This window comes from Lissotriton helveticus, chromosome 3_1, assembly GCF_964261635.1.
Source record: "Lissotriton helveticus chromosome 3_1, aLisHel1.1, whole genome shotgun sequence".
NCBI classification, from domain to species: Eukaryota; Metazoa; Chordata; class Amphibia; order Caudata; family Salamandridae; genus Lissotriton; species Lissotriton helveticus.
In genome coordinates this window covers 2,020,266,503-2,020,283,967 of record NC_136061.1, presented here as the reverse complement: position 1 = coordinate 2,020,283,967, position 17,465 = coordinate 2,020,266,503, and the positions used below count along the sequence as shown (strand labels likewise).

At 48.7% G+C, this 17,465-nt stretch overlaps 1 protein-coding gene across 2 annotated transcripts in view; it reads left to right on the top strand.

Annotated features, from left to right (window-relative positions):
- The window catches only part of CHD2 (chromodomain helicase DNA binding protein 2), a 2,197,496-nt gene that overhangs the window by 1,225,975 nt on the left and 954,056 nt on the right, over positions 1–17,465 (top strand). For both annotated transcript variants that reach the window (XM_078683153.1, XM_078683151.1), the window contains 2 exons: positions 1,376–1,468; positions 2,538–2,708. In XM_078683153.1, the coding sequence (XP_078539279.1) occupies positions 1,376–1,468; positions 2,538–2,708 (264 nt within the window). The remainder of the gene's footprint in view (positions 1–1,375; positions 1,469–2,537; positions 2,709–17,465) is intronic.

The window sequence follows — 17,465 nt, the reverse complement described above, 5'->3', positions numbered from 1 at the left end:
GCACCCAGTTCTAGCAGCTGCCTTGCATCCGTTAGTGGATGTTGTCTTTTGGTTCTAGTGTACATTTAGATACAAAACCCAAGAGAGAGGCTTTAGTTTGTATTGGGGAGAGGCCTTTCGGCCAGAGCAGCCGACCTGGAGCTGGGGAACCAGGTTCAAGCAGCGGCTTCGGCTCAGCAATCTGTGATTCTGGGCAAATCACGTAATCACTCCGTGACTACCAAAAATGAATGTATTCTTGTGTAACGTAGCTGGTGCTCATCTAAAGCACCCCCAATACCTTTGAGTCGAGTTTGCTCTATATAAATCTGCAAAAACAAATATATAAATATATATAAGTCTTGGGAGGGTGAAGCCAGCACTTCTTTTGATGTTGCATTTGATATACAATAATGAGCAGAACATAATTTCGGGATGTGATCAATGTCTGTTATCCTGAATATTGGAGACTGCTGTGCAGTTTGTGGTAAGTTATTGGGCATAACACATTACCCACAAGATATGTTTCCCTGTTAAGAAAATTAAGTTGCTGCTAGATTTGAGGAATACAGCGCTTGAGAGGCATTGACTATGGAATAAAATTTGTCAACGTACTTGAGTCGAGAACAACAATAGTATTTTTTTTTCCCCATGATGAGGACATTTGCACTCTTAAGTTTGCGCTGGGTTGTACAAAAGTGAGACATAAGCATTACAAGTACTAGCATAACTTGCTTTCGGACAGTACAGGTAAAATAATCTTCTTATAAACCGTTCTCTGCCAAGTCACCTCATTGGGACCTGCCTTTAGAAGTGTGTATTTCTGGCTAAGGCTACTCCACATAAGACTCTTCAGTAAACTATTTTCATCTGTTCCGTCAAATACAGAAACGACTGCACAAATGCAAGCCCGATTTAAGAAGGGGATGGGGCTTTGCCCTTTGCAGGGTTCATAAAAATGTACCAGTGGCCTTAGATGTAAACTATAACATTAAAAGGCAGTCCTCCTCAACACTCACTTATTTGTATTGCTCTTCCATCTTTTCTCTTAGCTAAAGTAGCATGAGTGTTTCTTCTGCTACACTCTCCATTCCTGTGCCCAGTCCTCTTGGGTTATGTCACTCACTTTATTAGGATCCATACTCAGTCCATCAGCATTATCATTAAAACCAATCCTATGACCTACCGGCCATGTGAGTTGGAGGATAAATTATTCAACGGCAAAACGTATTAGGAGGCAACCCACATGTTAGAGAATGATGCAAGCGTGGCTTTTTATGTTGCTATAAAAAACGAGAGACATCCTCCTTCTAGGGGTAAATATTGAGTTTTTTTTTTTTTTGCTGAGTTTCCTCTATAAATCTGATGTTTTTTCCCCACTTCTTGGTGCTAACAGGAAATGGATATTGATGAGATTCTTCGCCTTGCCGAAACCAGAGAAAATGAACCCTCCTCAAGTGCAACGGATGAGCTTTTATCGCAGTTCAAGGTAATGGGCAATAGATTATTTTGGGATCCGACATTCTTCCCACAAATTAATAGTGATAGATGCCTGGCCTCTTGAAAGTGGTGTATCACAGTCATAAGGTGTGCACGTGGCTATGAACCTTAGGGAGAGTTGTGGTATGAGCGGCTGACTCCGGAGACCGGGACTAACGGTTCGATTCCCGGTGTCGGCGGCAGCTCAGCACAATGTGTCTCGGGGCTACAGCTCACTTAATCTCCCAGACGGCCCCCAGCGCCTTCAAACCTTAAGGGGTCATATGCTTACGCTTTACAAATCTGGATTATAACCTTACGATACGGATGTTTATTGAAAAGGAACTTAAAATGATCGTGAAAGTAGAAGATGTAGTCTAGTGACTGCCTTCTCGATTTTGGAATCTGGGTGCCTATCTCAGCTCGTTCAGACCAGTTGTATGTCCTGGGGTAAATAATGTTATCTTCTTCTGATCAGTTCCTTTTTGTGAAGAAAATGGTCAAGTTTACAGAAAGATTGAAAATCAGCCGGAAAGCGCTCTGATAGCAATTCAGTTCATTGTGCTGTACTGCATAAGTCTTCTTGTTTAGTTATGTTTGGCTGGAATTTGAAAGCTCAAATTCATTAAACAATAAATGACATTCATACAATGATTGATGATGGAGGTGGGCATGTGATGGCAGTAAGGAAACGTGGTAATTGTATCTCCGGAATGCCTTTTGGATAGGCTCATTTATATTTTATTTATTCCGAGAAGTGCATTCTTTTTCTTGTCTTTTGTGGCGATGATAAACCTCTTGCTATTGCGATATCTCTGTACATTTTCCAGCTTGTGACAGTTGTGCGAAAGTCCATAGCCTTTAATCTATTTGTAAATACACAAATCATTCTCATTCTACTAAGGATGACTTTTTGTGTGTGAATGTATTGTCATTGTGTAAGAACCATATACAGGGCAGCTGTGCCATTTGGAAACTCTTTCACGTAAACATAACTGTATGACGTTTTTGTGTGCCATTCTTAACAAATAGCTGCAAAACGTCTCACCTCATTAAAAAAAATTGTATCACTGCTTCAGGTGGCAAATTTTGCTACAATGGAGGATGAGCCAGAACTGGAAGATAATCCCAGTAAGGAGTGGGATGATATAATTCCTGAGGATCAGCGGAAGAAACTAGAAGATCAAGAACGTCAAAAAGAATTAGATGAAATCTACATGCTTCCTCGAATCAGAAGTTTAAATAAAAAGGTATGGATGGAGATGATTTGCAGACATGCATTCATGTTGCGTTGTACAAGGTTTTAAAATACTACATACTTTGAATGGGTGTACAAAAACTGTTTATTTTTTTTTTTAAAACCTTCATTTCAAACCCTGTTGATTAATAACTTTGTAAAATGCCGAACAATAATGGTGTTGCTGACGTTTGGTTGGCCACCAAGGTAGAAATGCAGCTTCTTAAAACAGGTTTTGAAACAAGGTAATGTTTGAATTGTCAAGCCTTTGTCATGGAGGCAAGCCTTGGAACTGACATTTCATTTAACTTGTGCAGAGGCTAATGAGCTTTTAAAAAAGAGTAATAAAGTAATACAGATTTATAATATGCTAGAATTTTTAAACGGCAGTTGCTTACAACACCATCTCAGCTCATTTGTAAAGTTTCTGAAAACGCGAGTGTGAAAGGCCAGAAATGATTGCAGCTGTGCTCTGCTCAAAAGGGTTGTGAAAGTCCTCTTTTTATTTCCTTTTAGGCACTCCTCGTGCCAGTTTTCAGGAGGTACGAAAAGTTCAGTAGCTGTGTGGCACACTGAAGTTCCTGAATTGTGTTAAAAATTATACTATTGATCCTTTAGTCTGGCGCAGGTAGGTATCTCCTTCTGACCGGAGGGCTTATTCATAAAGATTCCAATTGCGTTGTTTACAACGTCCCCACTTTGCACTCCGGAGGGTTTAATGACCCTTTGTGAGAAAGTGCCATCTTTCTTGAATGGTATGCCCCCACTTATTGCTGAATTGCTGATGTACTTTGACTGAGTGTGCCCTGGGTTCCTGCCAATCAGGTATCCTGGGCCTGTGTTCCTTCCCTAAAAACTACATTGAAGCCTAAACCCAATTGGCATCTCTGGCCACAGGTCTGCCCCTGGTAAATGGTACCCTAGGTACCCAGGGCACTGTGACCAGAGAAGGCCCCTAAGGGCTGAAGCACTTCTTGTGCCACCATTAGAGGCCTTGTACCCTGACACACACACACTGCCTTTGCAGGCTGAGTGTCTTGGTGCAGAACTAAACAGAAAGTCGACATGTGTGCCATGCCCACAAACACACTGCTCTTGCATACCTCAGTCACCCCTCTAGCTGGGTGCGCTATGCCAGTGGTGTGGGCACAGGTGCATGAATGCTGTGCCCCTACAGTACCCAGGGCCATTCCTGGGCACTGTAAGTGCAGTGATGCCATTAAGAGTATATGGTGCTGGGAGGTTGTCATTACGAACTCCACAGCACCATGATGGCGACACTGAAGACTGAGAAGTTTGGTAGCAAACTTCTCAGCACATTAAACCCACACTGATGCCAGTGTGGAATTTAATGCCAAATGCAAGACAGAGGGCATCTTAGAGATGCCCCTGAAACCTAACCAACTCCCAGTGTTCTGACTGCGTGGCTACCGAGGCTGCTACCACCAGATATGTTTCTGGACCCCTGGGTCGAGAGCTTGCCGCTCTTGGGGGCCTGAAACAATGCACAACCTGGGAGGGGCGGAGCTAGCAGCCGCGGAAAATGGCCGCATAGTCCCGGGGCTCCGCCGACACCGTCTTTACAATCCTTCCCTATCCTGCATCATTCCGCGATCTGTAACCCCCTCTCCCCCTCCGGTGCTGCCGACCACCTGGGGATCTAGCAGACCCGGATTGAGACTCGTCCCTTCTGTGCCGGCGGAGTGGGCGGCCTGCAGCGCTGGGACACTTGGTAGGCCCGAGGTCCGCGGTCTCCAGTAGCGACGTCCCCGCGTTGCGTGCGGCGACGTGCGGCGGAGCCTAGGCGGCTGCACCGCCAGTGGCCGGGACCCTTCGCTGGGATCGGCGAAGCATCGGAGGTGCAGCTGAGAGGAGTGCGGCCAACTATCCTTGCACAGCGGACACAGCCTTCGCTCCAACCAGCGGTGAGAGGCCGGCGGGGGGCTTGCTGCACGCGCGGCCTACCGCGGACCCGGGGCGCCTGGTACATACTCGGCGGCTGCCCCCGATATTTGCAGTGGGGAAGGGGGAGTGCAGTGTCTTGTTGACTCCCCCCTCCTGCCCACCCAGGGAGCCTTGGACGGTCCGTTTGGCCCGGGATCTGCCCCTCTCCTTACCCGGAGCACGGACACACACGCAGGGGACGGCGCACCTCCCCCGCTCTCCAGCTTCTTATCCTGCACGAGGCCCGGGCCCCACCGCATCGATCTCGTGGCCCGCGTCCTGCGCTGGACAGTCAACTAGCAGCCCCGGTAGTGCTGTCCTGGTGGTTTTCGGGCAGAGGTCTACGCTAGGTTGCTGGACTCCCCCCCCGCGCAGAGGCGAGGACATAACAGGCCTAAAGGAGAAATGGGGAAGGGAGACAGGACACAGAGCAAGCTCCCCTTTTCTCAGCGGAGGGTCCAGGTGCTAAGTCCACAGCCGCACCAGGATGAGGTTTTGCCCGCGGGGGAACGCTCGGAGGATAATTCGGAGATAAAATCGATGTTGCGCTCCATGGAATCGAATATCCAAACGAACATTACGGCGCTGGGGTCTAAGATGGACGCCATGTCATATAGGATGGACCGCATGGCGGAGAGACTTGACAAACACGCAGAGAGGCATGACATGGCGGAAAGACGCATCACGGAGGTGGAGGAGGCCCAGACAGACTTGGATACTGCAAGACGCCGTGCGGAGACGTTGATCAAGGCTCTGCAGGACAAGACGGAGGATTTGGAGGCACGGTCCCGTCGCTGCAACCTCCGCATCCTTGGCCTGCCGGAGACCACTCAGACAGGAAGAATGGAGCAGTTTGTGGAAACCCTGCTCACTACCTTGCTTGGAGAAGGAGTGTTCTCATCCATGTTTGTTGTCGAGCGTGCTCATCGGTCGTTGGGCCCACGTCCAAATCCGGGTCTCCCTCCGCGACCGATTATAGCGAAGCTGCTGAATTATAGAGACAGGGACACGGCACTCCGGTTGGCACGTTCCAAGGGAGATCTGCACTACGAGGGATCAGCGATCACCATCTTCCCTGACTTCACGGCCCGGGTACAGGAGGCGCGCAAACACTTTGCCCCACACAAGAAGCGACTCAGAGACATGGGTCTCGACTACGCCATGCTGTACCCGGCCAAACTGCGTGTGAATAGGCAGGGCCATTCGCACATTTTCACCGACCCTGCGGAGTTGCAAAAAGCATTGAAGAAATGGGCTAGAGAACGGCCGGAAGAGCAGGCGGATAATCGGGAAGAATCTGACCAGCAACAAGTGGACAATCAGGAGTGACCTGGCGAAGACTGCTCTGGTATAGTGCTTGCCAATTGCCCCCCTATTTTTGAGGTCGCGTTTGTTTGGAGTGTTATGGAACTCTTTACTGGCGAGATGTTACAGGACATAGGGCTTAGGATGTGGGCACAGTTATGGTCTCTTGTTGTGCTTGACTCCACCCATTGTGACTGTTGCTCTTTCTGGACTGTTGCACTTTGATGGGTTATGGTTGCGGCGCTGGGGGCGGGTTGGGGGGGGGGGGAAGTTATTCCCGGCATAGCTGGGGGAAATGTATAAGTAGTATCCGCGGTTTGATGATCGGATGTATTCTAGATGGTGTACGGCGGGGGGTGGGGACTTAGGGTCCCAGAATTGTGACTTACTAGGTGAGTCTGTAGTGGCTGGCTACCTTTGCCCACGAGCCGTTGGCAATGGGGTTCTTGGTCTGGTTGCTGGGGAGGGGTGGGTGGGGAAGGGACCTGCGTGGCCGAGTTGGGGAGGGTCAGCTGTGGGTGGAGGGTGGATTGTTGGGGTTTGTTTCTGAACTTGGACTGTTCCTATTGTTAATGATTGAAAATGTGCTTTGCCTTTATCTGCGGGGACCTCCCAATACACATGCGACGATCGCTTCCCTTCCGTTTCTCCTGTTTGACTGCGTTGCCGCAGAAAACGTTGCACTGTTCCACAACTTTATCACGTTCTATTATGGCGGGTGGGCCTAATACTTCCGAGCTCACGGCACTGAGGGAGCCGGAACCTGCACACTTACGAGTATTGACTTGGAATGTACGGGGATTAAATGATTTCAGGAAGCTTCGTAAAGTTCTCAGTTACCTGCGCAGACACCATGTAGATCTTGCACTATTACAGGAAACACACTTACCTCTGACCAGCAAAATGCTTCTACACAAGGGTCTGGTGGATTGTAGTGTAGCTTCTGGGTTCACAACACACTCTAGAGGAACTCTCATTTGGGTTAACCCTGGCTCCAAGCTAAAACTGACGCTCCTTGAAGCCGACACCGATGGCAGATATGTACTCTGCAGATGCAAGGGCAGGGGTCTTGATTGTATGGTGGTGAATGTATATGGCCCAAACTTTGACTCCCCGGAGTTTTACACGACAATTGCTCAGAAATGCGAGCTGTATGAATGTTCAGGTATGCTCTGGGGTGGGGATTTCAATCTGGTCCTCGACCCGATGCTGGACAGGTCGGCGGGACCGCATAGGAGTCCGTCGGCTTCGGCTGCGGTGCTTCAGACTGTTATGGCACGCCTGGATTTGCTTGACGTTTGGCGCAATAGGCACCAGGCTAGAGGGGGCTACACACACTATTCCTCCTATCACGAAATACACACAAGAATTGATTACTGGCTTGCATCGCGACCTCTGGCTAGCAGAGTGAGAGACTGTCTGATTCTGCCCCGCACGCTTTCGGATCATTCTCCTCTCCTCATGCTTCTCGAACTGCCGACGCCTCGTCTCCCTCCGTTCACGTGGCGCTTTCCCCCATATTCTTTATTAGACGAAGTGTTTCGGGGCGAACTCGCAGAGGAGATCCAGAACTTCTTTGACATCAACGTGGGCTCCGTAGATGACTTTCACACGCTGTGGGAGGCATTCAAGGTGTATGTTCGCGGAGTAGCTATGGCCAAACATTCCAGTGTCCTTAAGTCCATTAGGCAGCGGCTTCAATACCTGGAAACGCGCCTGACGGAACTGGAGCAGAGTCTGCAGGCAGGCCCTGACGGGGACACGCTGGATGTTATTAAACAACTAGTATCAGAATACAATACGGAAGCAGATAGGGAGGTCCAACACATGGGCAAATACGCTACAGCACGCACATATGGCGAAGGTGGGAGGCCCGGATCACTTTTGGCCAACATGGTTCGCAGCGAAAGACGACAGCTTGTGGTTGGCGAACTGGTGTCGAGTACGGGGGAGCTCCTGACAGACGAAGAGCGAATACTAGAGGAGTTTCGACAATACTACTCCACTCTTTATGAGGCCAAATCTTCCGGCATGGAGGAGGCAATTGATGATTACCTAGACTTTATTAAAATGCCACAGCTATCGAACGCACAGAGGGAGTTCTTGATGATGCCCATTCAGAAGGAAGAGATAGTGGATGCACTGAACGGCATGAGAGCGAGCAGTGCCCCGGGAGCCGACGGGCTGACGGTTGGCTTCTACAAGGCCTTCGGGGACCAGTTGGTGCCCTACCTGTCGACTCTGTTCGACAGCATTTGTCAGGAAGGTTGCATGCCGCCGACCATGCGAGAGGCACTCATTGTTACTCTCCCTAAGCCGGGAAAGCCCCCGACGGAACGGAGCTCATACCGTCCACTCTCGTTAATAAATGTCGATGCTAAACTGTATGCCAAAGTTCTGGCGACGCGTCTGGCTCTCTTGACCCCGGAACTGGTCGCTCCGGAGCAGGCCGGCTTCGTCCCTACCAGGAGCCTCACCTACAATATTCGCACGGTGCTAGGGACAATGCAACACGTCAAACCGGAGTGTAAGGCACTAGCTGTATTTTTAGACATGGAAAAGGCGTTCGACTCTGTTGAATGGCCCTTCATGTCTAGAGTACTACGGAAGCTGGGCCTGGGAGAACCTTTCCTGCAGATGATAGGTGCGTTATACTATGAACCGTCAGCGAGAATTCGCCTAGGTAGCAGAGTTTCGGATGCCTTTGTAATTCGTAGGGGCACCAGGCAGGGCTGCCCTCTGTCGCCGCTGCTGTATGCACTTGTTGCAGAACCTCTTGCGTGCGCTCTGAGGGAATATCATAGTCTCGAGGGAATCAGTTTCCCTACGTATAAGATCTGCATATCCACGTATGCCGACGATACCCTCCTCTATGTTAGAGACCCAGAGTTCAACCTCTCCTCTGTGCTGCGGGAGGTTGTGCAATTTGGAGCATTATCAGGACTGAAAGTTAACTGGAGCAAGTCCGTTGCATTCCCATTGACCCCGGCAACGAGCAAGTTCGGGATGGATTATCCACTGCAGTGGTCGGACGACCCGGTCCGATATCTGGGCATACAACTGCACCCGGATCCGGATGTTCTTGTGAGGGAAAATTACGGGGTGGCCTATTCCAAACTGTCCGATGACGTTGACAGATGGTGCAGGTTACCGTTCTCCCTGTCGGATCGCATAGCCCTGATGAAAATGATAGTTCTGCCTCGGTTCCTGTTTTTGTTCAACACCATCCCGGTGACCCTACCGAGGGTGTTTTTCAAGACACTGAACCAGACCCTCATACGGTTGGCCTGGGGGGGCAAACAACCGAGGATACAGTGGCAAATCCTAACGCTCCCATATGAGCGAGGAGGCTTAGGGGCACCTGACCTAGAGAGATACTATAGAGTTGCGCAAGCAACACATTTGCATACTTGGACTCACGGGGATCGCAACATCCCCCATGTGATACTTGAAACCCTTTTCGCTGCCCCTCTCCCACCGCCTGCCACAGTGTTTGAACCAGCTTCACGTCGGGTTGGTATATTAGACTCCATCACGGCGACTAATCATGCGTGGCATTCTCTGGCCCGGATGCAGGGACATGACCTACTGTATTCCCCACTTGTCCCTATAGACTGGGCTGTATGGCTCTCGCCGCTGCGGGAGAAAGGAGCCCTGTTAGCGCTTCGTCAATTGGGCATACTCAAGTTGGGGGATCTCTTCAGAGAGGGTACGGCGATCACCTGGACACAGCTGGCGCACTCCAGGTCGTCTAACACACTACTGCAACGCTTCCATTTTCACAGGATCCGCGCGGCGTTGCGTGACTTGTTGGGCCCCACCATGCAGGAACCTCCTGAAACTCCGGAACTCACGTACGTTCTTAAAACGCCGTCCCCTAGCCATCTCGTCTCGCGACTGTATCGGATAGGCCAGCGTTGCGGCCAACAGACTATCTCCAAAGCTCGATTGGCGTGGCAGCGGGATCTGCAGGCGGATATCAGCGATTCTATGTGGGAATACTGCTGCCGCAATACCAGAAGGGTTTCCATTAACGCCCGACATAGACTCATCCACTTTAAATTCCTGCAAAGAGTATATTACACCCCTGAACGCCTACATAGGTACGGCCTCCGACAATCAGCGGAGTGCGAACGCTGCCACTCGCCGAAGGCGGACTTCATGCATCTCGCGTGGATATGCCCGGGTATCAACAGATTCTGGGCGGATATTTTTGGGGAGCTGGGTAACGTACTGGAGACTGAGTTACCGGTTGACCCGGCATTGGCACTCCTGGGGCATTCCAGGATTCTCCCGCCGGCGATGCGTCGCCTTGCAGATCTGGGACTAATAATGGCCCGACGGTTGGTGGCGCGGTGCTGGATGCGAGGACCTCTCCCGACAAAAGATGGGTGGTCCAGAGACATGCTATATGGGTGCACTCAGTCGCAGCTCTACAGTGAGCTTCTACCCCCTCGCAGCAGACCAAAAAATTTCTGGGACCAGTACGTAACGTATGCCACAAGAAAGGCTGACGCGGATTCGGAACATGAGGAAGAGGAGAACCAGATCGGGGAGGAAGACACTGAGGTCCGGGGCTAGACTCCTCCGGTTTCAGTGAGTAGTGGGGGCCAGGGTGCGCCACTGGGTGAGACTTCAATAGTGATGGGAGGCTAGCGGGAGCGTGACATTTGGACGCCATTTCCAGCGTGCTACTTACAGGGTTGGCTGTCGCGGGACACTGGGGTCACTGAGATTTGGAGCGGGCGGAGCGTAGGTTACAGATTGGGAGAAGTGGGTTAGGAGGGAATATGGTGTTTTTTCCAGGAGTCGAGCAGAGGCAAGCACAGGGGTGGTTAAGGGGGGGGAGGGGATAGGTTTCGGGGAGGGTAGTTGTAAGTTAAGTTGTAAACCGGGTTTAGGGGTCGGACAGACATCCCACACCAACACACCTCAACACGTAGTGGAGCTGGGTGGGCACCGGCAGGGGGGGGCGAGGACAGGATGGGGAGGCCTTGGGACCTGGGGAAAGTGAGTATAGCAGTGGTGAAGGGGCGGGATGTCCACTTTTCCTTGGGGGGATACTGTTATGTAAGCTTTGCCGGCCCTATCATGATGTCTTGATGTTTGTATACGTTGCTGCCGGCCTAAGGGTTGTAGGCATAGAGCCGTGTGTCTGTACCGTCACTGAATAAAAGTTTATAACCATAAAAAAAAAAAAAATAAAATAAATAAATAAATTTTCCAACCACAAAAAAAAAAAAAAAAAAAAAAAACAATGCACAACCTGGGACGAGGTGCCAAGCCTCCTCCCCCAGGATGGGCAGGGGAATCTTCAAAGGCATGCCATGCCGCCTTTGTGAGCTTCTCAAGTCCACTTGCTGTAATCAGCATCTGGCCCCCACCGGTTCTGACCCCCACTCTGGCGGGAAGGCAGGCGGGAAACCCTAAGTGAGGAAAGGGGGTGTGCCAGCCTCTGCTAACCCCACCCCTCAGGTGGGAGAGGCGAGGTGAAGCACAACTCCGGGCTCTGGCCATCTTGAGGATGGGGCGCCCTACCGAATCAGAGCTAGGCTCCTGCCTCCCTCCCACTGTAGAGTGGCAGGATAGAGGGTGTACTCACCCCAGGACAGGGACACATTGGTCCCTGCCCTCGCCCTACCTGTAACGCCCCTAAATTTAGTATTTAGGGGCACCCTGAACCTTCCTTCCTCAGATCCCGATTTTGAAACAAGAACAAGAAAAAAGGACAAGAAAAAAGACCTGCCGTGCAGCTGCTAACAAGAGGACGACACCAACTGACTTGGCCCCAGCCCTACAGGCCTGTTGATCCTTGAACCTGCTCCTGCTAAACTCCGGCGTATCTAGTGGTCAGCAACCTCGAAAACCCCAAGAGGACCTGACTGCCTTGCTCATCTAAAGACTGGAACTCACACGAGCAGTGGTTCTGCTCAAACAGCAACAACCCCTGGTGCCAGCCAGGAACCGCAAATCCAGCACACTCTGCCCCCGCCGAGCCCGTCCTGTGCCTGAGTGAACAAAGACTACAAGGACGCCCCACCGGCGATTGTGACCACGAACCTAGTGCCCAAGGACCCTCCTCGACTTTCCTAATAATGCTGGCAGCCTCAGAACAAGGGACCCCTCCAACTGCGACCAGCTGAGTGTAAGATTTCCCGACACCCAAAGACACCCCTGCACCTGGCGCCCCATGGCCCCCAGTGCCCAACTCCTGGGTGGCTACCTAACCTCCAGCTTCCCAACTTACCTCTCGAAGTGGTGGTCACACCTGAAGAATCTCCGTCCCCGAGTCTGCAGCCTTTGTTTAACATCCAGCTTTCCCATTGAAATATATTTAGCGCCCGACGGCCCAAAAGCACCCTGCACCCAGCCGCCCGAGTGCCACTGGGAGTGCAGTTTCTAACCTACCCTACTTCCCCACTTGCCCTGTGTAAGTGACCAGGAGCTCAGCTCCCACAGCCACGTGGCCTGCCTGCTAGCAGACACCAACCTAAGGCCGCCTATCCTACATAAGATAACATTGGGCCTACTCACTCTGCATCCGGCTGCTCCTGTGCAGCTGAGGGTGTAACAACTGTACTTACCTGACCTGGGAGACCCCTGAGTCTTCCCCCAGAACCTTAACTCTGCCAGCGGAGTACTTTCCCAAAGACCGATAATGGATTTTCTCCATAGGGTAACGTTGGCTGGCTGGTGTCAAGTTTTGCAACTTTCAAATATTCCTTAAAAATTGTCCGAACATCAAAAACGAAATTACTCACCTGTGATCAGGAGAGACCCTAGTGGTGGATCTTTGTGCCCAGCACTGACCTTCAAAAGTAGTTATAACCGTGATTTACTGTTAACCTACTTTTCCTTCATAGGAATACATTGCCTGGTTTTTGCCAGAATTTCTTCTAAGTGTCGATTTTCAAAACTTACAAATATTCCTTAGAAATCGTCTGTGTAACAAAAACGATTTCTTTCAACTGTTTACAGGAAATGCACCAGGACTGAATCCAGGATCCAGCCCTGAGTAAGAAAAACATTTGTAAATTGATTTTATTACATTTACTTAAAAATTTCCATTGAGCTCAATGTTATTTTGTGTTTAACTTGTGTTGCATATTGCAACAACTGTAACAATTGCTTCTAAACGTCTATTGCTATTTGAAAGTATTCAATTGCAACATCTCATTCTGAGAAAGTATTTATGATACCTACTGTGGTTCTAAAATAAAGTAACTATATATTTTCATATACAAAACAATTGGCCTAGAGTTCAGTTCTTGAGTGTGTGGGACCATTTGCCGACTGACTGTGTACAACAAATGCTTTACACTGTCCTTTGATACTGCCTTACTGCTCGACCAAGCTACCACTTTAGAGAGTAAGGTTATATCTAACTTTAACCTCTGCCATACCTCTGGGGACTGTGCACTCTGTGCACACTGAACCTTACTTTGGTGCAATATATACAGAGCACTTTCTTACACCCTTCAACGTATTTTTTCAAAACTTTCAAGAAACATTTGAATTTTCTTTAGAAATCTACTTTTTATTGGATTGATATCAAAGTGTTATGTCAAACTTGTAAATTAATCATCCATAACTCCTCTTCAAGAGGGAATTTCTCAATATATCACTTCTCATGGAAACATTCTTGACTCATTAAAATACATTCCCGATGAATTTCGGGACAAGGCCCTTCTTCAGGGAAATTATTCTGTAACAATAGCAAAGATGATAGTTCAGTGATACTTTGCTGGATTTAGCGTTTTTAGCGTTTTAAAAATATATTCTTTTATGGTGGGCTTTTTACTGTGTCCCCTAAAGTGTATTATTGTGCTTTTAACTCACCACTGTGATTCACTTGTGCTCACGCTCCCTGCTCACTCGCCACCCGCTTACTCCCTGTTCCACCGCAGCTGGTTGGACTGTTTGTGTGGAGGGAGCTACTCGGAAGGAAGGGAGGATCGTTAGAATCTCCTCACTTCCTGTGACACATTGGGGGACCATTTTTGCAAGAAGACACTCTAGTCTTCCGCACTTGGGTAACTGATCCTGTCTATATCAGGATCACATGGCGCTGACCCGCAGCGGGCGCGCCAAAGACCAGCGCCAGGCCGGGGGCCAGGAACCCTGCCCAGTTACTATAAGATAACGTGTCTAGAGTATTCTATACGTCCTCACAACTTGTACTGGTGAGGCATAGTGTGACACCATGCTTTCATGCTGGTACATTTAGCAATCTTGAAGGTCCTTTTACCTGCTTAGATTGCCATTACAACTGTGACAATATCACATCTAACACACGAGGCGATCATGGAGAGAGTGGGACAGTGGAGGTTGGTGTGACTCACAGTCAAGTTAGACCTTATACTACAAACCAGTTGTGTGCCTGGAAGGGGTTGTTACTAAATGTTCGCTCACTACCTAAACATGCCACTGAACTCTGGGATCTGGTGATTTCAGAATCTCCTGACCTCGGTTTCTTAACAGAAACCTGTCCGAAACCAACCTTCAAGCCTGATATTTCCCTTGCTCTCCCTGAGAACTATCGGATTCTCAGACTTGATAGAGTAGGGAAAGTGGGCGGCAGAGTTGCAATTATTTTCAAAGAAGCGTTAAAAGCTACAATTAATGACTCCGTCTCAGATACCCTGGTGGAAATGTGCATATTTAAAGTTGAGCTGTCACATCAGGAAACTCTAAAGGGTGCGCTTATATATCGCCCCCGGGGCCACTTAAAGATTTTAATTTAAAACTAATTGAGAAAATTGCCACTCACATTATTGCCTCCAATCACTTTCTGCTTCTAGGGGATTTTAATATCCACAGTGAGGACAAAGAGAACACTGAGGCTGCTAGCTTCTTAGCCGACATGGCCACCTTCGGCCTGGGAAAGATTAATACTGGCCCCTCACGTTTGGCAGGTCATGCCCTGGATGTTATATTCACTAATTCCCCCCCTCATAAGTGCTGATCCTCCCTGCCCACTGACGTGTTCGGATCATTCCATGATTCCTTTTCAGATCACTAGCTGCTTCAGACAAAACGTGGCTGGAGGCGCACAGATTGTCCTTCAAAGGCGATGGCACAAAGTTACGTATGACTCTTTTAGTAAATTATATGTGCCCCTGGTATTCAATGAACACATGGACAGTACTATGAAGCTGAGGGTCTTTAATGATGATATTAGCACAATAATTGACACGCTGGCTCGGTTAAAACACCGACTTAATAAATCTCGAAAAAACACAAAGATTGGTACACTGCAGAGTTACACACGGAAAAATCCAGATGTAAAGTGCTGGAAAAAGCTGGCGTAAATCTGAGCTAGATTGTGAAAGATTCAACTTCAAACTGGCTCTCGCTGCTTATCACAAGAATTTAAAAATAGCACAGAAAAATCAAGTTATATTAAAACTGAACCAGGCAGGAAACTCGACAAAGGAACTATGTTAAGCCCTTTATTCCTTCACTAAGCCCACAGCTTGCACCCAACAGACTACCCCCTCTCAGGTTCTATGTGACAACATAGCTGTGCACCTTGATGATAAAATTAATCTGATTTATAATCAATTTCCTCAAAACCATGTCACTCTGACCGTACTGACTCAAGTACACAAGAAGTTAAGGACTCCGCTGTAGGCCTGGATTGTTTCAAAGTTATTCAGATCTCTCAAGTGGAAGCCATGCTTAGTACAGCGAAATCCGGCTCTCCTCTAAATGTTATGCCAGCACACAAATATGCTCTGCGTGCTCCTCTTCTAACCACCCCAATTACTGTGATTTTGAACATCTCTTTAAGCGAAGGTATTCTGCCACTTGACTGGAAGTCTGCTCAAGTACTACCTATTAAGAAGACAGATCAGCTGCCTGCTGATGTGCTCTCAAATTACCGCCCCATATCACTCCCTTCGTTGATGAGTAAAATGGCAAAGAGTTATGTTAACACTCAGTTAATGGACTACCTCGACAAATACACCATTCTTGATCCTTCTCAGTCTGGATTTAGACCCAACCACTCCACAGAGACAACCCTTATTGGGGTCATGGATCATATTAAAATGACCTTGGATGCTAATAAAGCAGTGATACTGGTCTTATTGGATCTGACCGCATGAACACGGTCTCTCATCAGAAACTGATTTTTCAACTGAGGAAGGCCGGTCTGCAGGGACAGGCACCTAATTGGCTTGTCCGCTTCCTAGACCAGTGCACCCAGACCATCAACCTGGGTCTGTTCCATTCCCAAACCTTGAAATTTACTATGGGGTGCCCCAGGGCTTTTGTTTGAGCCCAACTTTGTTTAATATCTATGTGGCCCCCTTGCCAAGGTCATTAGGGAGTTTGGTTTCACTCCTTTTTCTTACGCTGACGATACCCAACTGCTCCTGTCCTTTGATAAGGACTCAGAGTCTATTGATCAGCGTTTTGCTAAGGGCATGTTAGCTATATCAGAGTGGATGACGACCACTGTCTTCAACTAAATACGTTCAAGACAGAAATCTTGTTGTTTGGGTCAGCTCAGGCTTTCTGGTACCCTAGGTGGTGGCTTGTCACATTGGGTCTGGCCCCCTCTCCTACTTCAGTCTCAAAAAACCTTGTGGTACGCTTAATGTATTGTTATCCATGAAGGACCACGTTATGACTACGGCAGGGACATGCTACCATACCCTAAGCCTTTTGCGCAGAGTGTTCTGATGGTTACCTCTTTCTGTACAAATAACTCTGATTCAGGCTTTGATTATTGGCCGCTTAGATTATTGTAATGCTCTGCTGGCATCTGCAATTGAGTCCCTTCTCAACAGACTGCAGATTGTACAAAATGTGGCTGCTCACCGGCCCTAAAAAAAAAACAAGCACCTCTTCAGGACCGTTGTTACAACAACTCCACTGGCTCCCTATCATCCAGAGAATTAATTTTAAGCTCTGCTGTCTCACCCATAAAGCTCTATATGGTGTGAGCCCCAGCTACCTGTCAGACAAATTCAAAGTCTACTGTCTGAATTGCCGACTTAGATCGGAAGATAAAGGGTTGCTGGTGGTCCCCCGGTTTAAGAAGTTTAAAACAGGAGGCAAAACCATTGTACACCTGGCCTTGATATTCTGGAGCACCTTGCCCGAGGACTTGCGTAAATGCTCCAATCTTCCTCGCTTCAGGAAACTCCTGAAAACTGCATTATTCAGAGTTTAAACCTGTCTGCACATGTTCGTCTGACTTTTCCACTATGATAGCGCCGAGATACCCCTACGGGGGTGTGAGAGAGAATGGGTTTGAGTTGAGAGAGCAGGAAGCAGTGGTGCTCTGAGCAGTGTGATCTTGATGCTGAAATTTTCGTGCAGTAGGCACGCGGTGCAAAGCTGGACAGGGGAACACAAACCCAACAGGAAAAACAACCCCTGTGGTGGTGTAGGAAGGCCTAAACCAACAGGAAGAAGAACAGATCCTGTGCACATGCTAGTAGGTTACTTTGTCCTAGTGTAAGGACATGCATATACCCGCTGAGAGCAAGTCTACGTTAAAGTTAAAAAA